General features: G+C 39.1%; 5 protein-coding genes across 14 annotated transcripts in view; 2 read left to right on the top strand and 3 right to left on the bottom strand.

Annotated features, from left to right (window-relative positions):
- Positions 1–2,827: 2,827 nt before the first annotated feature.
- LOC124181302 (mitochondrial inner membrane protease ATP23 homolog) lies at positions 2,828–4,753 on the bottom strand. Its single transcript, XM_046567729.1, has 6 exons — positions 4,717–4,753; positions 4,278–4,496; positions 4,034–4,079; positions 3,767–3,848; positions 3,419–3,643; positions 2,828–3,125 (listed from the first exon to the last, which is right to left on the bottom strand). Exons 1-6 carry the CDS (start codon positions 4,736–4,738, stop codon positions 2,928–2,930), a joined length of 792 nt encoding a protein of 263 aa, XP_046423685.1. The 5' UTR covers positions 4,739–4,753; the 3' UTR covers positions 2,828–2,927.
- A 78-nt stretch (positions 4,754–4,831) lies between these two features.
- LOC124181300 (protein FAM50 homolog) lies at positions 4,832–6,835 on the top strand. 2 transcript variants are annotated; one of them, XM_046567721.1, is made up of 5 exons: positions 4,832–4,986; positions 5,165–5,884; positions 6,034–6,188; positions 6,269–6,381; positions 6,469–6,835. In XM_046567721.1, the coding sequence occupies exons 2-5, from the start codon at positions 5,200–5,202 to the stop codon at positions 6,587–6,589; spliced, it is 1,074 nt and encodes a 357-aa protein (XP_046423677.1). In that variant the 5' UTR covers positions 4,832–4,986; positions 5,165–5,199; the 3' UTR covers positions 6,590–6,835. The 2 variants fall into 2 exon arrangements, with proteins under 2 accessions (XP_046423677.1, XP_046423676.1); XM_046567720.1 differs by having other exon boundaries at positions 5,154–5,884.
- LOC124181301 (CDAN1-interacting nuclease 1) overlaps positions 6,710–24,099 on the bottom strand; it is a 47,362-nt gene continuing 29,972 nt past the window's right edge. The window contains exons 1-10 of one of the 7 annotated variants that reach the window (XM_046567727.1): positions 13,707–13,911; positions 13,536–13,640; positions 13,302–13,432; positions 13,134–13,213; positions 12,988–13,037; positions 11,440–12,905; positions 9,997–10,113; positions 7,577–9,490; positions 7,366–7,494; positions 6,710–7,249 (exon numbers count right to left, since the gene is read on the bottom strand). In XM_046567727.1, the coding sequence (XP_046423683.1) occupies positions 12,521–12,905; positions 12,988–13,037; positions 13,134–13,213; positions 13,302–13,432; positions 13,536–13,640; positions 13,707–13,804 (849 nt within the window). In that variant the 5' untranslated portion in view covers positions 13,805–13,911 and the 3' untranslated portion in view covers positions 6,710–7,249; positions 7,366–7,494; positions 7,577–9,490; positions 9,997–10,113; positions 11,440–12,520. Of the gene's footprint in view, positions 9,491–9,996; positions 10,114–11,439; positions 12,906–12,987; positions 13,038–13,133; positions 13,214–13,301; positions 13,433–13,535; positions 13,641–13,706; positions 13,912–24,099 lie in introns of those variants that run through there. The other 6 variants (XM_046567726.1, XM_046567723.1, XM_046567725.1 and 3 more) reach the window with 6 other exon arrangements.
- On the bottom strand, positions 6,938–10,098 carry LOC124179739 (fibrous sheath-interacting protein 1-like). The gene is made up of 8 exons (XM_046564439.1): positions 9,997–10,098; positions 9,139–9,490; positions 8,655–8,953; positions 8,217–8,370; positions 7,877–8,061; positions 7,577–7,774; positions 7,366–7,494; positions 6,938–7,249 (listed from the first exon to the last, which is right to left on the bottom strand). Exons 1-8 carry the CDS (start codon positions 10,096–10,098, stop codon positions 6,938–6,940), a joined length of 1,731 nt encoding a protein of 576 aa, XP_046420395.1.
- Positions 14,090–24,099, top strand: part of LOC124181298 (putative uncharacterized protein DDB_G0277255) — a 15,849-nt gene continuing 5,839 nt past the window's right edge. The window contains exons 1-2 of one of the 3 annotated variants that reach the window (XM_046567717.1): positions 14,090–14,508; positions 15,126–17,152. In XM_046567717.1, the coding sequence (XP_046423673.1) occupies positions 14,439–14,508; positions 15,126–17,128 (2,073 nt within the window). In that variant the 5' untranslated portion in view covers positions 14,090–14,438 and the 3' untranslated portion in view covers positions 17,129–17,152. Of the gene's footprint in view, positions 14,509–14,612; positions 14,712–15,125; positions 17,535–24,099 lie in introns of those variants that run through there. The other 2 variants (XM_046567716.1, XM_046567718.1) reach the window with 2 other exon arrangements.

The raw sequence follows: 24,099 nt of genomic DNA, 5'->3' as shown, positions 1-24,099 counted from the left end.
TCTGTTGTGTAAACGGTAGAAAAGTTAGTTTGTTTTTTCGGTTCAATTTACCTGTTTGTTCATTTCTTTTATCCTCAGTCACGATCACAGAACGGACAGCCGAAAATGCGACGAAGAAGAATTGATTCGAGGTGCGAAAATATACAACTGTCCGACAATACCGCGAGAAAGAAAAGGGAAGAAAATGACCGTCTAATGTATTTATAATATGCATGTTCGCGAGGCATCACGTGTATATATATATGCGAAAAATCCAATCAATCGCGCTAGGGAGGAAAGGAGTAGGTAATATTTGATGACGTGTAACGTTGCTGGTACGTAGATACGTCTTGTATAATGTAAATTTATGAAACCCTTATACCTAGAGAGAGAGAGAGAGTCTGCAGGTTGCACGGGATATTTTAGCACGGAATTATAAATGACATTTAAAATATTTAAGGCGGATCTGGTCGACGAGAGTGAGGATATCAGTTCTACGGATGGTAAATATACATCTTCGGTGTAAGGAAAAGGGAAGAAAAAAAAAATAAAAAAAAAAAAAAGAAATGAAAAAGAAGAAAGGTAGAAAACTGGAGGTTAAAAAACGAAAAAAGGAAGGGAAAAAGGGAGACTCTGTAAGTGGGCGTGGGCAAGTGAAGCGGTTGAGATTGATAGCCGGTGGAATGGTGAACCAACTTACGCCTGACGAAAGACGTCAAGTGTGTTTTTCCCGATAAAATTACCAAATTCCCGCATTTCAACGCTACGGAATATCTCCGAGTGAAGATATAAAATTCGCGTGTAGGTATGCATACCTGTAAAGATATAACATCACGCTTTGCATGAGAAGCGAAGAGTCTGCAGTGCACGTTGAAACGTATCGATAAATCCATTGTTAAAAATGAAGCGTATTGGAAGGAAGGAGAGACTAAATAAAAATGAAGCTGAATTTAAAAAGAAACGAACCACTCGAAAGCGAAGAAACTCGACCTTGCAGATTCATTTTATTTCTCCCGCAGAAAATGAAACGCGTGTAGTTACTCGCTCTTTCGTGTTTTGTTGATTTCTCACAAGAAATGATCTGTAAAGCTTCTGTGTTACGGGGAAAGAAATGAGAAGGTGCCGAAAAAAGGTAATTGTGAGGTGTGGTCCAGGTGTAAAGAAAAAAAAAGAACCTCGTTAAACAAAAACTGCTTGAGCGGCGATTATGTTGATGCCGGTATTACGGTATGGCTTTTGCAGCCTGCTGCCTCCGAGATTAGGTCTTCAATTAGATCGCAATTGTTGGCCAACTCCGCATGGCAGCTAATTAGGGTTTGGCGTATACCTATAGGTATGAAAATGGACGATGTAGGGCGCGGCGAGCATGAGCGTTTTGATCGTGATCATCGTGAGCGTGCAGAAAAGTAGGTAGCGCGGTTATGCGGAAGAGGAAGAAGAAGAAGAAAAAATAAGGGAGAAATTTTTCCCGGCTTGTTCTTGAAAGTTGATTACGTGATTGATGTTATCTACCGAGTCGTGCGAGTGGGTACATGTAAGTTATGTATATATATTGCTGCAGTCTGGGCATTGAGGAAAAATAGGAGAAACTTATTCCATTTAAATAGGGATTTCAAAACTAAATTTATTCCGCTAACCCAAGGATAGCGGTTTTACGACGATCGGGTGATCTATGCCTCTCGGAAATCTGCCGCTGTCGCGTTTCTTATGGACAAAGTTCATCTCTGCATATACGATAGATAAGTTTTACACACAATTGTAGATACGATTTACGGAAATTGAGATTTCCAGTGTTTTGCTAAATTTTCAAATTCAAAGGCATAACCCCGACGGATCGATAAATATATGCCAGCTGTTATCGGGCGTAGCGTGACGTATTTACGTTGAAAAGTTTCGTCCTTTGCACGCGAGACAATTGGAGAAAATAAAATTCTGAGTGCAGGGTGAAAATTCCCTCTAAATAAACGGTACAACCGAGCTGGGTGGATAATTTAGACCCGTTTCCGTACGCCGGTGGAAATTCAGGGGTTGAAAATTTACGGACGATATTTGATGTGCGCCGCGTGTTTGGACTTTATTAGTTACAGTGCTGCAGAGCCGGTTGCACGGAACAAGGCGTTTATCGGCGCCAATTTCGAAAATCGCACATTTACTCAGCGAGTTTCGCGACAATAATGCAGAAAACTCAACGTCGCGGGTTAACGCAATATCGCGTTATACGACGTAATAAAAACTCAGTTGCAGTTATAGAGGCAGAGTCGAGTTTATTCCCTAATAGTGCGGTAACCCGATAGTGAGAAACCTCAGGGCACGCGATACGTTATCACGATTTGCGATATCGAACACGTCGCGAATTCTTTCCCTCGGTTTTTCTTCGATTTTTTTTACTTACGGTTTCGTCTGATTGGAAACGTTTAATACGCGGGGTACTTCACTAGTGAGAATTTACCGAGAGCGTTTCACGTGGGCCTATGAAGCGATCAGCCGTAGTAATGAGCGGTGGTGCTCCGGTTGTTTAATTGAGCGAATGTAGAACGCGGCGCAAAATGAACGAGACAGTTTACGGAGAAATTCAGAACGTAACGCAGTTGGGGATTACCCGGAATCTCTGCTTCAAACGATACACACCAACGCAAGGTGCATGCATAAATAATACACGTTAGGTAGGGTAATTAGATCGTCTTAACGAGTAATGGGCAATTAGTGAATTCGCAACCCTACGCACACACGAGTAATATCGCACGATATACACGCAGCATAATATGCAATACGCGCGTTTCAAGTTTAACGGCCTTTCAAATGACAAACCTGGTTTAACGTACGGGTAATGCGAAATGATGGATTGCCGTTGAACTTTGGCGCCCTGTGGGAACTATTTTTCATCAATTTCATTTACAATTCTTACAGCTAATCTAAGCTCTGTATTAACACCTAACGTATCTTCGATCTCATGTCCCGTATCCGTACATCGGCCCTTCTGCATAAGCCCTTTCCATATCCTCAGAGTTTCGTCTTATCCGTCTACCGATTGGTTCCAGGTCTGCGTAGCATTTAGGAAATACACGATCTATCGCCGCTGTGGCTTCTTCCTTGGTTACGTTTCTTGCCGCCATCACCGAAGTCATCGCCTTGATCTTGACACATTCCTGAAAGAGGAATCATTTTGTCGAGTTCGAAACTAAGCCGAGTTTACGATGAAAATACTTATTCTCTTGAAATGTATGTATGTACAGCAATGTTCATCAATGGGTTCTCAGTGGTTCACTACTTTTTTGAAATCAAAACAGGGTCGAGGTTTTTTTAAGCAAAGTTTACGTGACACTGACTAGCAATGCAAAAAAAGAAAGAAAGACAGATTGTTTCAGTTTTGATTTTAAAAATAGTAACCCACTGAAAACCCATTAATGAACATAACTGTACAACGATTTGCAACACATACTCCGTGGGTTTGGCGTATGTTGAATGGTGAGGCGGAGCCGTCGAACCAAGCACTCATAAAACTACAATGCGTGAGGTTTGCCGCTCTAATTTCCGTGCAGGCAAGGTGATCCAGGTTTTTGAAGTCTAGGTCATTTACACACCAGTCGAACATGTGTATCATCTCATGAGACATAACTCCGCCGACTTGATTTTCCGTTGGTGCTGTGTTTTGGCATACAACTATCTGAAATTAAACGTTCTTTTGTTATAATATTAAGAAACGAATTATTATAAGTTGCCCGTTACTTGTGCAACTTTCCAATTAGGGGAACCAAATTTCATTGACTTTTCTTAACGCATTGCATACCTGATTTGTTATTGGATCGTATCCTCCGGTTACAGCGTGATCACACACTTCGCAAGAAATGTGTCTTCTGATATCGAAGGGGCTGAAAATTTTTACAGTGAGAATCATAAGGATGTCAATAAACTTCTCTTAGCACGGTTAAAGAAAAAGCAGCTTGTTATGTTTGATATCATGAAACAAACTGAGAATTTACTCGCTAATTATATAATCAATTGCGACTGTAAATATTATGTGATAAAACGTAGAATGTAACAGTTTGCAAGTTACCATCCATTGCTTTTGAGGCTAGCCATCATTAGTTTGATCACGGGATCTGAAAAATTACATAACAACCTGAACGATTGATACATTTTGAGAAATAAAATATCCTCATGTACGGTAACAGATTGATCAACATTAGATTTTTAGTCTGTGTACCATTTCAATCGGCTTAAAAGGTGCGTTGAAAGTAAAGAAGCAGGAGAACTTGTGAGGGTTGCATCATACGCTACAGATATGTGTATATACGTACGCTTAACGACGCAGGAGTAAACATTTCGTTCGCATTTCATTTTATCGAGCTCTTCCCTCCCTTCTAATCCCATAATTCGACGAGTCCATGTAGGCTTATACTTCGCCCCTTTTCTTTCAGGGTACAAATCGTAGCCCCAATTGTCGTTATTTGGTGAGGAATTGCTTTGCGTTGACTGGCTGAACTCAGGTTCTTTGGCCGATGTCGACGAGTCGTTGACTGAAGTCATTATCGAATAAATTGAGATCGGGTAAAAATCGAATGCCCCAAACAATTTCTATACTTATTCATCCAACCGGTCATTAATTCTCAACATGAATTTAAACCGGCGCCAGTCAACTTGTCGTCTCTAACCCTTAAACCAACCAACTTTGTAGGTTATGAGTGCTCATGTGCTACGAACAGCCATAGACGCAATATAAAAATATGAAATACGCACTCGAAGAGAAAACTCGATTCATAACCGAATGACGCTATTGGTCGGGTTCAACGGAAAAACCAATGACGAATCACGCCCTCATGTTCCGTGATTTCATTGGAATCACGTATCTAGATATTTTTGAGTTTATGGTCTTTAGAGTATTTCCCGAATTCGGATTACGTCAAACCTGTGTTTATTGAGTTTGTGTATTCGACGAATTTAACAACGTTCGTACATTCTAATTTTTAATATTTTTGACCGTATAAGAATTTCGACGGATGTTTTAAGGTAAAATCTGGTTACTTACACTCAATGTGTAGCAGTGTGTCAATTTTTTTTAAGGTTATGGGCCAGTCGTAAATTGAATTTTAGCGTTCCTAGGTTCAATATCATGCCTGTACACTCATAATTTCATGATTTATTGACAAATGAAATCACATCTTTCAAAGATACAGTTGTTTCGCAGCTACTTGGTATTCGGATCATATTGAGAGAGCAACGATGGCGCATTACAAGGGAGCGGCCAGCGAGGCTGGTCGAGCGATGCAGCTAATGAAGAAGCGAGAGATTGCACAACAGGAGATAGAATTGCGGAAAAAAAAGATAGAAGATGATCTGAAGATCGATAACATAGAGAATAAATTTGCCACTCATTATGACGCCGTAGAGCAGCAATTAAAAACGTCAACAATCGGTCTGGTGACATTGAACGAGATGAAGGCTAAACAGGAGAATATAGTGAAAGAACGCGAGAGAAAATTGGCACAAAAAGAAAGGGAGAAGGAGCAGGAAAAGGAGCGAGCACTGGCAGCTAAGCAGGCGGAAAAGAATAAACAGAAAAGGCAAATTCAGGCTTTGTCGTTTGACCTGAACGAGGACGAAGATGGAGAAGAGGGATCCGGGGCTGAGTCTGACGCTAAATCTGAGACGTCGGTCGCCTCAAATCAGTCCAAGGGTATTGACGATAAATCGGCAATGCCTCTGCCTAAGAAGATTAAGAAAAATCCTGACGTTGACACGAGTTTTTTGCCGGACAGAGAAAGGGAAGAGGAGGAAAACAGACTGAGAGAAGAACTGCGCCAGGAATGGGCAACCAAACAAAATGTGCTCAAGGAAGAGGAGATCGAAATTACTTTCAGCTATTGGGATGGTTCTGGGCACAGAAGGAGTGTTGTAATGAAGAAAGGTAGAGGTCTTTGATCGCTGTTACGTACTTTTGATACTAACAAATTTGCCCAAATCATCTTATCGGTTATTATAAATTTATGCATGATTTTGTCACCAAGAAACTTGACTATTCCCATACTAATTAGCATTAGTTTACACTGTATGCAGGTAACTCGATTTATCAGCTGCTTCAACGATGCCTAGAAGTTTTGAGAAGAGAATTTAGCGAGTTAAAGACAGTCATGGCTGACCAGCTGATGTACGTCAAAGAAGATTTGATTTTACCCCACCATTACACATTCTACGATTTTATAGTGACTAAGGTAATCGCATCATGATATTTTTTTCCTTCAAATCACGCGAAACTTTTGTAAAAAAGCTTATAAATTGTTTCACTCTACAGGCTAGAGGGAAAAGTGGTCCTCTGTTCACATTCGACGTTCATGACGACGTTAGAATGATGCACGACGCCTCAGTTGAGACGGAAGAATCTCACGCTGGAAAAGTTTTATTGAGGTGATCGGACAATCTGCGTTTTTTTTTTAATATATCGAAGTTTCTAATACTGTGTATATTATTGTATCGTATTAAATTTCTTTTCAGATCGTGGTATGAGAGAAATAAGCACATTTTCCCAGCCAGCAGATGGGAACCGTACGATCCGACGAAAAGTTACGACAAATATACAGTTTCAGATAAAAATAAAAAGAAAGACAAAGTCTGAGGGTCAGACGGACAATGAGCGAGCGATATTGTCCAGTTAGATTAATTGAATACCATCATCACTACTGACTGAAACTTACCAAGGTTACGAAAACTTGAGCGATTTTTGTAGCCGTGAACATAACGGAAAAGTTATTTAATAAATAAACAACCAATTCGAGCTACAACGAAGCTGTATAAACGTAATTTATCACGAATAATGAATTTTACAATCAATCGTTTAAATAAACGTTGCGAATTTCTATAATTATCATTTACAACACCAAACGCACAAAAGTTCCGTCGTAAAATCAGTCACATAACTTGGTTTAATTTAAATTAACATAAATCGTTCAAATTCCCGACAGCTTCAAGTCGCATTCTCGTTCTCCTCGTCTTTGATGTTTAGTTCCTCAACGTCGTCGGTCGGATGTTTAAACTGGAAGAGCGGCATCGTCGCTCTGGCTTCCTTGACCAATTCGCTAATCATCGTCCTCGATATTGTCGGAGATTCGCTGACGTTTGCCGAAGAAATGGAATTTTCCGGAAGCACGTCGGTCCCGGAATTTGAAAATTCGGTAGAAAACCGGGAAACGGAATTGAGAGAACTGCCGGATTCTCGCTCGGCGTAAAACTCGTCGATCAAGCGTCGTATTTCACATTCGGATATCGGATGTATTATCTATTGTTGAGAAGCAGGAATATTCGGTTTAGAATTTCACGCAATTATAGTTGTACGATCAATTTTCCTCGGTGTAATTACTCAGCGCAAAAGCTTTATCGAGTTACGGATTATACCTGAGTACCAGACTCGGCCAAAGTTCGGAGCGAATTGAGGACGACTTGTTCCTTTACAACGAGTATTTCATCTCGCGTGTAAGCTCGCTGATCTTCCTCGGATTTCTGGTACGATTCGGAGTTAATATTCTTCCAAAAAAAAAAACGACAATACAAGTGAAATTGACGAATCTAATTATCGTTGATAATTATGGGTGAAAACGGAACATACCGCGATTTTCTCGGTCAAATTTTTCAGAAGCTCATCCGCCTCCCTGTCTATAGTGTAAGGCGTGAAAGATGCGGTTGTGGAAAAACTGGCAGAAGTGCTTCTCTGATCCTCCTCTTCGTCCGAGTCTTCGACAAGTTCTTCAAGTCGTTTTTTTTCCTCGTCTGTTAAGGCGAGACTTCCCATGGCCCTCGAAGCCAACTGACGATAATGTCGCATCAGGTTTAGTGAGATCATCGGGCTTTCGATATTACGAAATTAAAATAAGAAGAAGATAAGAGAAATTTGGCCCTGCAAGCTCACTTCTTTATTTCTTTCGATAAAATCCTCCCTTCGTTTCTCGATGCTTTTCAATTTTTCCTTGAGTTTATCCCTCTTCGATTTCCGTGATTCTTCTTCATCCCCGGAAGATGCAAGATCCTCCAAGTTATCCTCCATTTCCGGTTGATAAATTGGTCGAACCGTGACACCGTCGATTTCTTCGCTTTCTTCATTATTCAAGGAATCGAAAATGCGTTAAACAGTTACAACGAATGAACTGTACAACAATTCATCGACTGCAATTACGCAGTAAACAATTGTCTTTCTCTTCAGTACCAGATATCTGCATAATTTTTTGACTCGTAAAATATTAAATTCGTACCTTCCTGTTGTTCCATATCCGTAGAATTAATAAGTTTGAAAAAATCCTTCGAATTTTCAGCAAGTTTTCCAGTTTCCGGTGTTCTGAGATTTTGAAGCTTTCGTAATTTCTTGCGATTTAAAAGCTGTTCTCGAAAAGTTTCCTCGGCAGCTTTCTATATTGTTTACATTACTTAAATTACAAACTTGTCCTTTTTTCTTTTTCTCTCTTTAGAAATTACAAGAGATCAGGTCCTGCGACAAGCGTTTGATATCTGTCACAGTTAAATCATTAAGTTCCGCCGGTTGCCAGGAGTTACAAACACACATGTATAATAACTGTAGCATCAAACCCGGGATCAATAAAAGAAAAAAGACACATACTGTACGTCCACACACGCGTTATACGCATAAACGCAGGTATACTACGTATAGCGAATTGTACGCATTGATTATATACCTTGACTTTTGCATTAAGTTCATCGATGCAGCCGTCGAGCCGACCGATATTGAAAATTTCCTTTTCAATCGCCGATTCGTTTCTCACGGCGTTCGACCACCGGGAAAGGTCGTCATCGCTAAACAAGGAAATGTCCCAGTTCCCGACACAGTAAAACTGACTTTCGCTCTTAGCCGTTTTCGAATCACCGTCAGTCTCGCGTTTCGCCGCCGAATCCAAGGACTCCTTCAGCTCCGAAACAGTCTCCAGGATGCCGCGGTATTCGATCTGCAATTCCCGCAGCTCGGCAACCGAATCTTCTAGTATCAAACACCGCGTACAGAGTTTTTCACAGTCCCAACTTGCATTGGAAAAAACGGTAGAAAAGATCGGAGCTACGAGTCGAACTCGTGAGACAGAGTTATTCGAGTCGATTGAAATTTTGAAGAACCCTATTTCGCGCCCATCGTATTTTCAACCGCAACGTTTGGCAGGACGATGCTACCTCGCTTTGGTCTCCACGATATTTCCTCCTCGTCCTCCTCTTCGTCCCGAATCGCATCCTCGTTCATGACTCGATCCGTTTCCGGCAAGGACGAGTCTTTATCCTCGGAGGAAGTCGTCGACTCGAAAGCGACGATCTCCGTTTCCTCGCCGATCCTCACTTTCGACGGAATTGCAGCCCTCAATGAACGCGAAGGACTAGATTGACCCCATCGAGATCGGGAATTTCCTCGGGCATTTCCTCCACACCTTCGTACTTCCGTGTCCGAGACTGCCGTCCGCTGATCGTCCTCGTCGTCGCTGCTTCCTTCCGTATAGAGCTCTTCTCCGGATATCCAGTGCTCCTCTTCGTCCTGGTGAAATCGAAAAAACAAAAACAAAAAAAAAAAAAAAAAGCTAGGAATAACTGGTTCCGTTTGTTTTTCATATTTTCTCCTCCTCGAGGTTATCATTATTATTCAAAATATTAATAATATTCGAAGAAATCAAAGATTATTACACGTATGCTGCTGTTTTAATGGAAGCGATGAAGCTTACATCAGCGTTATATTTATCTTGTACCCTTTAGTGGCATTTCTGTATCAATGTTCACATATTTGCCCTTTGGACGATCACCCTCCACTAGGGTTGATAATTATATCATATCGCATGTACGCGCGAATGTTGTTAATGTTCCAGAAACAATTGTGGAAAAACCGATTGTGAAATTGACTCGATTATCCGTGGGTGAAAACATTTTTCGTGTGTTTCCGAATCGTTTCGTAAAGAGAAGAAAATTCGCGAAATTTTTTTCTTTTTTCTCTCACGTTATACGTCATAAGTTTATCCTCTGAAAGTAGCGAATATGACCCTTCCTCACCTCTCTTTTGAGTCTTTCGATCTGGATCTGCGTTACAGCCGAAGACGGGCAGAACCGATGTCTTATCGAGCTGGGGCTTTCCTGCAGAGAGTCGTTGGACATGTCGTAGGTATTTACCTGTAAGATAACACAGATGTACGAAAATTATGTAACGTCGTTGAGTAAAACGATGGGCGGGGATACGTCTATAATACAGGCCAAGTGTATTATATACACTTTGCTATTATTACGTAGAATACACGATACGTAAACCGAAGTGGCCTGTACGTGTAACGCGGAGTTACGTGGACGTAGTTATAATGGATCAGATCGCGAATTATAATAACAGCAAAAGGAGTATGAGGTAAAAGAATGAAAATGACGGAGAAGAAATTTTTTTTTTTGAATAACAACACAAACGTTTCAAAAAAGCAAAATATAATATCCGTCACGTTCATTCTCGAGGTTTGCAAATTCTCGCAATTTTCAGTACATTATTATGTACATATGTATGTCTGTTTTTGTATACAATATACTTATTATTATCCACGTCATATGCATATTTCAACCTTGGTCGCTATTGCCAAATGTCATACTTTAATTTTAGCATTATATGTATACCTAGCGCTCGAAAGTAGCTCGGAAAATTTCAATTCGTTATATCAACGAATTCAGTCGGATTACAGATATCGTGAGTAATTTATATCGTATAATAATATATATTATATACGCGGTTACGGTGGTCCTTGGAGATACAGACGTCTATTTCTCACCGCATGAAATTTTTAACCGTAATTAATTGAATACATACAGACAGGAATATATGATTATGTTGGTAAAACCGGTATAATTGTATAATTATACTTTTAATTATAGTAGTCCACGCGCGTGGAAGAAAACCAACGTATTGCCGATTCGCTATTAGCAACGCGTTGTTTGACGAAGAAAACACAAAAAACAACCAATTGGAGTCACTCGGTTGAACAAATACAGCGAACGCGCTTCTGAAATCTTACCGTACGATATTATATCGTATACATGTATATATATATACACACACACACACACACACACATGAATGCACGCGTGCATTACAAGTGTTACCTATGCGTCACGTCAAATCTGTATGCAATTACGCGTCGCGTTTCTTTCTCTATAATAAAAAATATTCAAACAAGAAATCTGATGAAAACCGCAGCACGATAGAAAAAACAACTAACGAAACAAAGGAAATTTGTGCACACAATAAAAAGATTATACACATATAAAATCGTATTAATATGTATAAAACACGTGATGATATAAGTAGTCATGTATAACATAAAATAAATCTTCTGTACAGATCGTAAAGATTTTCAACGTATATAATAAACAAAGAAAAATGGGAAATTTATTTATTTTTTCTTCCTTTTATGAATAATCTTTTAATCTGCAGAACAAGGAAACGAGGAAGAATTAACTCACCAGCTTATCTTCATCAGAGTGTAGATATATTTTAATCACGTATAAGAAGGGAACGAAAAAAATGTGTTTCAAAAGTTTCTCCGCGTTCCAGACAAGACGTCAGAGCCTCCGTCCCCAGCCGAGGAATCGCGGTGAATAAGAATACTATATGTATAGTATAAATAAAACAGCTAGCGCACTGGAAGATGAGACAGCGACACTGCGTTTGCGATGGTGTTTGTGGATCATCCACTTCGTCGTCTCCACACACGTGGCGCGGGAAGAATTTTACAGCTCGGTCACTTTTCCGGCCTGAATTATACCGCGCGCCGTGCTTGCAGGCGATCACATGAGGCTTTTACACATCGTCGTTGCAATATATGCGAAGAATCCTACCTACCGACTGGTCCTTTGATTCTACGAGAAACCTACTTACCGACTGATCTTTTGATTCTGCGCGAAACGCTTGATATCCATTTACGTATGTGCGTACATGCGCACATGCACATACGTATAATGATGCGTAAAATAAATGTGTCCCTTGCGCACGTACGGTGGACTCTTCGTAACTTCCTGCATTCGGGGCGGAGCTTTTCCGCAACGCGAAGCGAAGTAACGCGGAGTCCTCTATAGATCCACCTTTTATCGATCATGCAATGTCTAATTTGTTGGGTTTTTTTTTTCTGGTGCACAATTACACGGTTGTTCAATTACTCATAACTAGCGTTGGCAATTTAACGACTGCCTGTTTTTGTACCAAAGTTTAAACAAAGTTTATCAGATTTATTTAAACTCAGCATTACGTTGTTATTTACGTACGCATGAATATAATTTTTTTTTTTCAAGATTTCAAGGTACACATTTGCCGCATTCGTAATGAGCGACAGTACATGTAGCTTTAATTAGATTAAACACGTATAACTGTACTTTGTCACGGAAAAAGTTGTGCATGTATATTTAATGGCTGTTAATCTGGATATTTCAATCGTTGGTATAAGTAAATACGATGATTTCAAACGGATAGTCGCGGACCGGAATTCCGTTTTCAACAAATTTTTGTAACGAGAGTGGAAAGAAACTGAATATAAAAAATTGCTGATATTTACAGAGACAGAGATTTGACTGACTTGGGGTCCATGTAGGTGATGTTTTCGGGAAAATGATCCATGATAATAAATTTTTTCTCGTTTGGCTGATTGAGAGTGTCTAAAAAACCGAACCAGTAGATTACCAGCCCAGGTCCGAATCTATTCCAGTAACTTAGAAATTGTTCTTTTATGTACTTTTTGTGGACATCCTCGTTTCCAAAGAGAGCCTTAGATTCTATCCAATTTATCACAAAACCGTTCACTGCCACTGGAACTTCTAGCTTGATGTCAGGGGTTTTATCATAACCTCGTAAGCGGAGGTGATCCTCGTTGAGGAAGGCAATGTTACGCTCTGATACGTAGTTCTGTAACTTCACTTCGTACTCTTGTCCTATGGAACTGAAAATAAATATCAACAGTTTCGTGAAGATTTTTTGTAAGTTCTTTTTCTTAATATTCAGAAGGAAAGCCGTCGACTCACTGCTTGACTGCATCTGAAATGGGACCGTATTGATCGTCGTAGATGATGCACTAAAAATGTAAAGACAAATACGAGTGTATAAATTTATAAATTTAGACTGCATCGGGAATTAGTTGCTGAATTTGGGGACAAGATAACGATATTACCAAGTAAATTTCATAAGCAAGGTCTTTGTCTTCGATGAGCGTTGTGTCTCGCAAGAGTTTGGTGATTTCGGATCTAGAAGCTGAAAAGCAGTGGAAACATCAGTGTAAAATTAACAGACAAAATCCGAACTTATGTTTATGTGAATTTTTGAGGAAAATATATCATACTGGTTAGCTTGCTTTGTTCGCAATGATTTTCCAATATAATCCTGGCAAGCAGCGCTGGGGACAATCCAGTCTCTTCTGACATTCGAACTAAGACTCCGATCGACTCTCCGTTACTTATGGCCTCGGTATATCTTTGGATTCAATAAATTGATGTAAATCACATGTCGCAGAGGGCTGATTGTCGAATTTCATAAACAGGAATTTGATGTTTGGGCTATATGTTCTGATGCTCACCTTTGATAATATTCAGTGCCTTGACTACACAGTTTAGCGTGACTAAATTTCATTCGCCGTCTTATTTCAAGAGCCAAAATACTGCTCAGAGTATCTGGAGGGATGCTGGAAAATATATAACAATGTGATACGGTTGTTGGAAAAAAAGAATAAGGCTAAGATCGTACTTACTGTGGGAACGTCTCTCTCAACATCTTATCACAATCTTTCGACATACCCTTAAACTGTTTGATACTCGTCATTATGTTTTCGTAAATTTCTTGCTTCATTTTTAATATCAATTTAAGTTCAGCACGTAGACACTTGTCAATTGTTTATAATGCAGCCGCCATGACACAACAGACTCACGGAGCGTTACGCCGTCGATAAAACGGTTCATTAGACGTCCCTTAAGAAAACTCCAAAAAGTGTAGCGATAGAAAAAATCGATATTATCGACTGAGGGTGCGTTCCGAAATTTGTTAGTTCCAAGGTTGGCAACATTGTTTATATGCTCTAATTGTAAGACATTTGGCTATCTGTCCGCTTCTTTTTACCGACTTGCGGTACTATTAATCTGGCAACCCTGTAACGATACACAAGACTGGCTGACATGTTTTTGTTTGGTTACGAGGTAATTGTGATGTGAGAAATTTGACTAGTCGAACGAGATTAAGGCAATTCGTAAAGAAAGTAAAGACTTCACAATTGCAAGTAACTATAGATTGTCTGCTCATACTAAACATTAGACACCGTTTCTTTGAAGATGTATTCTTAAAAAAAAATTACATCTAACCTTTGAGCGTTAAAAATCAAGATTGTCTGAAGTTCATAGCTCACATAACCTGTTGCTCCTCTTTTAAACCGTTTACACCTCACACTACCTCATAAGTAAATCAAGTGTAACACTACGATGTGACAATTATGAGCGGCCAAATGAAAGTCAAGTCGCTTTCGCTTAGTCGGCGAACCCAGACTCCACCGGCCAAGGAAGGTTTGTATCGATCACCTTTTACGCAATCAATATTGCCTCCATTGGTTGTGGTTCCGCCATTGCTCAATTTGTATCAAATTTATCTTAATCATCCACAATCAGATTGTTGAAAACCCGACTGACCAGTTTCGCACGTATTAAAATTGTACAGACAAATTTCAAGTAAAATCCCAACGAGAGAACAATGCTCATCATATTGTGTGGTAAATAAAAGTCAGAATTTTTCAGTATTAACCGAGACTATTATAATATGCGATAGATATGTTTTTACTAGTAATAAAGTAAGCAAACTAATGAAAGTCAATAACTGTGTACCGAAACTGATTTTCATGACCTCTGGTATTGGTCGAGGCATTTATCTTGCCCTATGTTTCTTTCGATTTACATTATTGATTTATATTCTACAATGAATTATGCTTTTGGTTTTATTTTTTTAATTCAATTGGGAAAGAGTCTAGAATTTTATTAAAATATGAATATTTTAGTTATTAAATATGATAGCGTTATAAATACCAAATATGCATACTCGATTAATTGTGTCTTGGGGAGAATTTTCCCGTTTGTTTTCAACAAATAAATAATTATGAATAAGACTTATCCTCACTTTGTTTCGACAGAGGGTGGAAAGCTGGTAATCACAGAAACGGAAAAGGCGCAGGTGTCGAATCTGGACAGCATGCTAAGTTCTCCGATCTCCCATTCGTCGCATCTCTGCTCAACACCGATCAGAAACAATGTCGAACACAGGCTCAGGGATGAATCACCGGATCAATATCTGCACTATAGTCCGACATCATCATTGTACCCCTGCACACAGGAAAGCGGCAGTGAAATAGCCTGGGATTGGCACAGCACTTCGAACGGGCATTACAATTCGTCTAGTACGGATACGGCTGGAGGAAAGGGTAACACGATGAATAACAACACGCCGAAGCGAACACAGCTGTTGTCGAAGCAGAAACGTACAGCGAAATCAAACTCTCCCCTGTTGAATATTCCTCCCAAGAGAAAGCTCATGCTAATGAACGTCGCTGAGAGCATTGGAAAGTTTGCCGCAGAGCTCAAAGCTGTTGCCGATAACATAAAGATGGAACAACAAAGCACAGAGAGTCGCGAAGCAGGATCAGCAGCAGCTTCGGAAGCCTCTAAGGAGGTCAATATATTCGACATGAAGACGCAGGTCGTCAGGCGAGAGGATGATGTGGATATTCATGAAGCGTCAACGTTCGACTTCAATATCTTGGTCGAAAAGTCTCCTGGATGTAACAACGACGCCAAGACGTGCGGTTCTAATCTAGACGACATGTTCGATGAGTCTCTTGACGAGTGCATGGTGCAGTGCAGTCAGGAAGTCGAGGACAAGCTAAAGCAGATATCGGAGGTGTCTAAGAAGATGGATAAGCCTGCGACTGTGACTTGTGCGAGTAACAGCGGAAGGCCAAATACTGATTTGAACGCTAAACGAAGCTTGGTGAACGCTGCGAATAGACGGCATAACTTTGAAACGAGGGACGGAGTAAATACGAAGACTGTGAAAAGGTGCGATGTGACAATGCTGGGAAACGATATTCCAGCCTCCCAAATCCCAGACGATTCTTTCGACGATTGCTTGGCTCTTTGTCTGGACGATGACGACGAATTACTGAGCCAGCATGTGAGCAACACCAAAGTGAAGATTTCGAATAACTCGACGAATGCAAACTCTTCGTCTTCAAAGACGGTAGTTTCGAATAAATGGATAACGACGAACCTGGATAAGGCAAATCCAAGACCGACGACCAGTGGGACGAACCAGCCAATGGAAACTAGTTCAAATTTCAAACGAAAACAACAGTGTATGATGAGCTCCGAGGGTGGGATTACTCACCAAAGCCGAAAATTCTTCAAGACCAAAAGTTTGTCTGATTCAATTTGCGAAAATACAAGCGTAGGAACTGATTCACCTTCGAAGACAGCAGTTTCGATTACTTTGACAACGAGGAATCTGGATGAGGTAAATCCGATGCCGACCACCAGTTGGACGAACCAACCGATGGAAACTAGTTCGAATTTCAAACGAAAACAACAGTGTATGACGGGCTCCGAGAGTGCGACGGCTTATGAAAACCGAAAATTCTTCAAGTCCAAAAGTTTGTCCGATTCAAATTGCGGAAATGCAAGCGCAGATATGGCGGGAAATTCGAAATCGAACCTAAATCCGAACATGGGGGGAATATGCAATGTTCAACCCGTATCAAAGTCTTCGTCGAATCATAATTCAAATGCGCAAAGAAGGAACGACGCGTGTTCCACTCCTAATGTGAACAATCCCGGTTCGGCTGATAGTCAGGTATCTTATTCCTACCGGAGATACAGCAATAATATCAACGGCGTTTCAAACGGATCTGTAGGGAATTCCGATCCTTACGCAGTTCCTACGTTACCTCCCGACAGGCAAGGCTGTACGGGAAGTGGGAACGCAGCTGTGTCTAATTGTCGGTTGGCGCATTGCACGCCTGAAGAAATCGAGAGAAAACGGACTGAAGCTAGAATGAAACTGGAATCGAGATTAAGGAAACAAGGGGTCACGGGAAAACCAGATATTGGTCCAGTTGGTAAGAGACCAGCCGTAAAGAGATAGAAAACATAACTGACGCCTAGAATTGTTATTTGTTTCTGTATTTATGTTTTTTCGAATATAGTTTTTCGTATTGTTGAATACGTTTATAAATGTTTTCTTCGTCGTCTACTCCTCGTATCTCGCTCAGTAAACTTTTTTTAACGGAAGTGCAGTGGCAAAAATCGTTGCTCAATAACGACAGGTTTCAACGAATGGAATTTTTTTCGTCATTCTGGGGTTCCTAATTGTAATAATAATCATAATTTCATAACGTCGAATTGTTAATTTAAATATATCCAAAGTGTTATTACTGATCATTCAAAGGAAAAAAGTAAACCAGTGTACATACATGATATATTTTTCTATTTCCGTGATCAACACATTTCATATATTTGAAATATCACAATAAATATTATTCCGAAATTGACAATTTATTTTCTTATTCAAAAATCCCATTTCCATTTTTTTCCCTCTCGTTATTATCATTACTACTGTTATTTTATCGACTTGACGCTAATATCTGGCAATAACAATAATTAATAACGTCATAGCGGAAGCCAAAGCCTCGCGGGGATCAAACGGATCTGCAAGAAATTCTGATCTCCGTGCAGTTTCTTTTTCGAAACCTCCGCAGAGGGTAAAAAAATTGTACACTCCCCAAGAAGTTGAAAGAAAACGTGAGGAAGCTAAAATCAGACTGAATGTTAACAGATTAAAGGCGCAAGCGAACTCTAAAAAATCAACAATTGGATAATTCAGTTCTAGTTGAATTCATTTCACGTTTCTTCGCATAACTCATCTTCCAAAAAAATATGTGCATCTCAATTTTATCCGCTGAAATATATCCGCACACGTTTATTGTTGTGTAATAAATATCTGGTGATCGATTTATCTAATTGTCTTTAATATCGTACGTTATACAATTAATTCATCAGAATATCTCGAACCACGGGGTGATTCAATTTTCCAGACAATCACGATTTTGGTGTCTCGAAGCAAATTATTTTCATTTACAGGAATTTGTCGCGAGACGTATACTTTTTTTTTCTTTTTACTTTCTTTTTTGTTTCCGTAAAATACAGAGCGATAAATTTGTCGATCTCTCGTTCCTTCTGTTTTTTTCATCGTCGTTTCTTGGCCTTGATCGTTCGCCCTCATACAATATCGTTTTTATAACGAGAAATCTCCAATCACAACCGGGATCGTAAATATAAAAACCTAACGACTGTCAGAGAAAGGGTAAGTATTAGCAATCTCGAGGCATCGTCCGTCCCCTCGTAAGATTTTATGTCTACAAAAGCTCGCCGTTTCGTAAGGATCGTTAATTTTCTCCGTCATATCTCGCATCTACTTGAGCTTGCGATAATAACCTCAAGATTCTATTCAGGCTATCCGACGTGTCTTAACTGTTTGAAAAAACTTGAAACCCCACTTTGAATTCCAACTTGAATTAAGCTCGTCTAGAATCAATTTAAAAGTAATCTCACTTCTAAACTGTACCGTACTTTTTTACTCTTTATCTTTAAATCGATTTCATCGAATCCCTGCTATTTTTTCTTCCGTCAAAATTCGACCTCGATCTTTCCTACGAATTTTTTTCTTTATTGTTATAGATTGTTGGGCTGTTACTCAAGGTATGTCAACCGCTCGCACGATTTTCGATATCAAATACAGTCACATTGTTATAGGCACGAGCTTTTCACGCGCCACTCAACGTCGCGCGATATAAAAATTACGACCCCAGCTTCGCCGGGCTGGATAGCAACTTTTAATGGTATCACTGCAGGTAAGAGGCGAAACGAACTCCGATATAACAACATGTAACGATACGCTGTATAAATGTACCAAATAATGTTGTGTACGTTTCACAAGATTGATTCAATTGATTCCCTTTTATCCTTAGGATTAGAGGAAAATTACGCTGAAATTGAGCTTTGAAATTGAACGTAATAAAATTGTTTAAATTATCTGAAATGTAGATGAGCCATTTGGAAGAATAATTCAGCGATAATAAACAAGTTTTGTTGATTTTTCCTTAAAAAGCAGAGTTAAACTAAAAATATTGAATTTTTCACAAAAAAAAAAAAAAAAAAAAAAAAAAACCAATTTTTTTTTCGAAGTTTAATCCGATTTTTATACAACTATCCCGAACGGTTATAAAATGTCCCGATTTACTCGACAGCTTCGGCGAGTCTCATTAATATAGGGTAAGTGTTTCGGAGAAAATTGCCACGTTTTCCACCAGCTGGTATATTTGAGGGAGAAAATTGTCCACTGTGCAGGGACGCTGTTGAACGCGAGATAGACAATTAACCCAGGTTGTCCTACAATTACAATATGCAAATGTAATTGTAGTAATTAACTAACACCGTTGAGAAAATAGGAGAGATATACATAGATACAAGGAGGGTTAACATTTTCCGACAATATTGCGAAAAGCTCATTCTCGCGTATAAATTTGAAGAAACTCGTTTCAAAATAAGTTAAATAGTAGAAGAGTGAAGAAAGCAAAGTAGAAAAAAAAAAAAAAAACGAGGCCAGCTGAAGGAACTCAACGAACGAAGACGATGAACGATCAATTTTCCGAAAATGAACCCAGCCATTTTCGCAATTGCGTGATCTCGGAAAAACTGTCCAACTAAAATCGAATGGTAAGCTTGCGGAAGGGGCTAGGAGGGAGAAAAATCGCTGCAAGCTCTCTCGTCGCTGATAATATTTCGTTGCAAGCGTAATAAACGCGGAAGGCTGCGATGCCAGGGGTTTGATGGAAATTAATTAGCCTGATGAACTTGTGGCGTGCGGAAGAGAAATGGCGCGACGATGAGGAGTTCGTTACATTATATGTCGGTTAAGTGGCTGTTAGGTGTAAATACCGGGCAAGTAGTTACCTCAGTCTTTATGCCTGACTGCAGAGGGAATCCGAAGAGGTTGAAATAAATTGTTCGAATCCGTTTGTGTGTGTTTTAGAAAAAAAAAAAAAAATTTCTCTCTTCTTTTTCCCCCTTCTTATTACTTATTTACACTAAGCTTTTTACGTCCGGTAAAAAAGCCGCGGAGGCGACTCGTTTGTGTTTATTCAGATCTTAGCTAGATCAATATCAAGTCTCTTTACTTTTCTCTCATCTCTTCCCACTCACAGACACTGAATTATACGAGGAATTATTATCAAAAGTATCAAAGTCTTTCTTTCCTGCTTTGATAAATTGCCTGAATTATATTTCATAAATAGTTATAACCACGGAGAGTATAATAAAGCAAATTTACTATTTAATTAATGAATGCAATGTCTCATTCCTCAAATATTACGCAACGCGTCACGTCTCACATCGAACTATTAACGCTTCTGTAAATTCTTTTACATAATGCGTTTCATGTCAAACGCGTTTTTTCACGCTTGCTTTCCGTGCATAAAGTATTCGTTTCTATGACCGAAGCGTCGGTCTGCGAATGCGCATGCGCGTAGGAGTTAAAATTGTTCTTTTCTGTACTCCGCGCATGCGCTGTCGTAAAAAAATCTAACATCACACGACCCCTAACCTCAATTTCGTATTTCGTGAAAAAACGCGTGACATACTCTTGTTGGATAAAAAATCGCCCCTCTCTCTCTCTCTCTCTCTCTCTCTCTCTCGCTCTCTCTTCCTTTCTCGGCGAAGGACGTATAACGAGATCTCGGGAAGACGACTATTTTAAGGAAATTGGGTAATCTTTTTCCCCTTGACGACGTCACGTACCTTAGTCTACTCCAGGGGCTTCCGGCGAATGACGTGTCACCTTTACCAATCGACTAACATTACGTTACATTAAATATACATGTATAGAGACGCAAGTCTTTCACTTTTTTTCCGGCAGTATAATAAGATCGCTAACTAAGTCCAGCTTCTTCGATTACTTTTTGGCTTTATGAATAATTGCTCCTCAGACGTTGACGTCATTTAATTCGTTATTCGCATTCATTTATTATAATCTATTCTTGTTTCTATGTATAACATATACACACACCTAGAATATCGTTAAAAAATAATAAATAAATATATGTTTGTAGTAAAGATTAACTCCAAAATTTTAACAGGTATTAGATAAATCGTGCTTCTCAAACCTGTTGACGATACAAACCACGGACAAACAGTGTTATAGATGGAAATTATTAATGATAATGAAGAAAGTTTTACCGCTGCAGTACGCGCGGAGTTTCGCAATGCGAAATCCTGTCGCGCATATACTGTAGCGAAGCTCCGATCCCTCTTCCTTTTATAAATTTATGCAACATTCGCGGGAGCTGTAAAGTACGTGAGTTGTCTATCGAAATAGTCCCTAATTCTTTATCGGATCGGAGGAAAGCGCGTCGACTGAATATTGGATTACATAAAATTCCGCGAACGAGATGCGAATTCCAAAAGTGCATTGACAGATGCAGTCGTCAAGTTTTGAGAAACAGAGAAAAGTTTCGTTTGTTAAAGTTACTAGAAAAATTATATGAAAATGGGTATCCTTACAAAATAAAAGTTGTAATTTTCTTGGAATTAAAAGAAAATTACTTACAAGTAAGTTCGGCTTAATTAATTAATTTTTTTTTCATAGAAACAACGTCGTATTACCGAAAAACGGTATAAATAAAATAAAATGGAATAAAACTGTAAAGAAAAAAGAAAAAAAAATGCGGTAACTTGTTGTAAATGTTATAATTTTAAATTACACCTACAAAACTAATTTTCGTTCTTTGGCTATGTTGGAAACCAAAAGTATTTAAGTATAATAACAGCGACTACAGAAATTTCTCTTAATGTGCGGTCTCAATAATTCCTTAATTATACTCAAGTCAAAGCCCCGAATTAAACTTGAGCTGCGAAACATTGTTCGCCTACTAAATTCTCCTAGTATATAAATTATGGGGGTTGCAACGGCAAGTAGGTAACTTGATTTAGGGAGAATTCACCGCCATTAATTTCGGGGCCTAGACTCCGCGGTTTCACCCCGAATTGGACCGAGATGTTTATCTTCGATTTGAAAATGTACGGCAAGCAGAGCTGTACTTGTGTTAACAGAAATTTGAAGCCAATTATTTAGTTGAAAAATAATGATCGTTTATGAAATTTCATAGTTTTAAAATAGATTAATAAAAAAAAAAAAAGAAAAAAAAAGAACGACAATCTAATTTCACCGACGTTACGGTTGCAAAAAGTATTCCGCTTAATCGTTTAATGTCTATCGATAGAAACGGAGAAGAGGAGAAAAGGGGAAAGAAAAGTAACAACAAAACAAATCAAGATAATAAAACACGTGAGAAAAGTTGAGAGACGTTTTAAACCTAATATTTGAGGAATGATTAATGATAATTCTTACGTTTAAGCCCTTGGTACTTATCTTATTTCTTACGAATCTTAACTTCGGAACGGAATCGTTCGTTTAATGTTCAAAAGAAATCGCGAAGACAGAGAAGGGAGAAAAAAAATGAACCACTGCACGTAACATTCGTGAAAAATGAGATGATGAGAAGTGAGGAGTAAAATAGGGAAGAAGAGGACGAAAGGAATAAAACATTGAAAAATGGTTTATTCACAAAAGTGATAATACTTTGCAGCTCTGGGGGATGAAATATCGCCGAGGTAGAATCGTTTGTTTGTTTGTTTGTTTTCCGTTTTGTTTGAAGAGAATAAAAATTCGAGCCAAGAATTAAATTCCTATTATTTATTATTCTCTGTTTTCTTTTCCGTTATTTTTCCATCTCTGCTTAATTTCCCCGTATTTACGGAACACAATGAATGAAACAAAGGTGAGCTTTCGTCATTTTGTTGATTGTAACTTATACATGTCAGCAAGCCTTTTGCGAGTTTTTATTATTATATTGTGTACAAATACGATATAAACTGATGAAAATTAAGGGTATAAGCAAAACAATCTGCGTATTTGTTACACGGTATAAGCACGTTTCTAATTTTATCACCGGATCTTTACCGCAGATGTTTTTTTTCGCCGTTGGTACAGACACAAGATTCGCGCACGAGGTTTCACCACGCGTGGGATTCGCCGATGACGTTAAAGTTACGAACCGGGAATAACAAAAGGTTGCATTGCAATAGAGAAACAGCTACGCCGAATGTTAAATGCTCCGCAACGGAAGTGAGAGAGAGAGAAAACATGCACAAAAAAGAACAACCCAAAATCGGAATAAACGACATGTGCGAAATGTGATTGATAAAAAGTCGATTTAACAAATTCATCAAACAATTATGTATTACAGTTTGAGAGACTTATTCAGAAAAGTTTTCAACATTTATGCCTTGGAAAATTTTCGGCAAAGGTCAATTCGGCTTTTATACGATGAGAACAAACCGAGGGAGATTAAAACATGACAATCGTTGTGATATTACTTTCTGTTATACACTCTGAGAGCTCGGCATCTGGGGAGCAAACAGAGGGATGAAAACTTGGGGATCGCATCCCGAGTTAATGACACGATCATTAATTTACACGTTAATTATATGTACTCTGCGAAAATTTTCAGATTAGAGAAACTGTGTCTGTATATATATATATATATATGCTGTTGGAATTAATTAAATCCCTTGCCGTCTACTCGCGTATACATATATATGTAATTGATGAAAAGTTTATTACACGGTATATCGTATAAACACTACGAAAATCGCAACCTTGGTAAAAAATTTACTTCACTGGTAAGTCGAACAAGAAAAAATATAAAATAAAAATAATTCTAACCCATATTCTGTACACACGCGAGGTTTAATATACTCGGAAATAAGAATATCGTGTTAATTACGGTGTGTATTACACGAGGGAGATCCAGGATAAGGGATCATACCATCGTTCCAGTGGCTTGTTTAAATACAGGAATTTCAGGGTTAGCGGAGGGAGCGAAGGTTCGGGACTAGGGCCGCAGGGGGGTGGGGGAGAATTCCGATTCCCGAATTCGTCTGGTCCTTGGGGCATCATCGTCCCGCGGAGCGATCGGCGGCTGGAAGTTTAAGGGTGTC

The sequence above is a fragment of the Neodiprion fabricii genome, chromosome 4 (assembly GCF_021155785.1).
Source record: "Neodiprion fabricii isolate iyNeoFabr1 chromosome 4, iyNeoFabr1.1, whole genome shotgun sequence".
Lineage (NCBI taxonomy): Eukaryota > Metazoa > Arthropoda > Insecta > Hymenoptera > Diprionidae > Neodiprion > Neodiprion fabricii.
The sequence above is the reverse complement of the archived record's forward strand: the minus strand, read 5'-3'. Positions and strand labels throughout refer to the sequence as shown.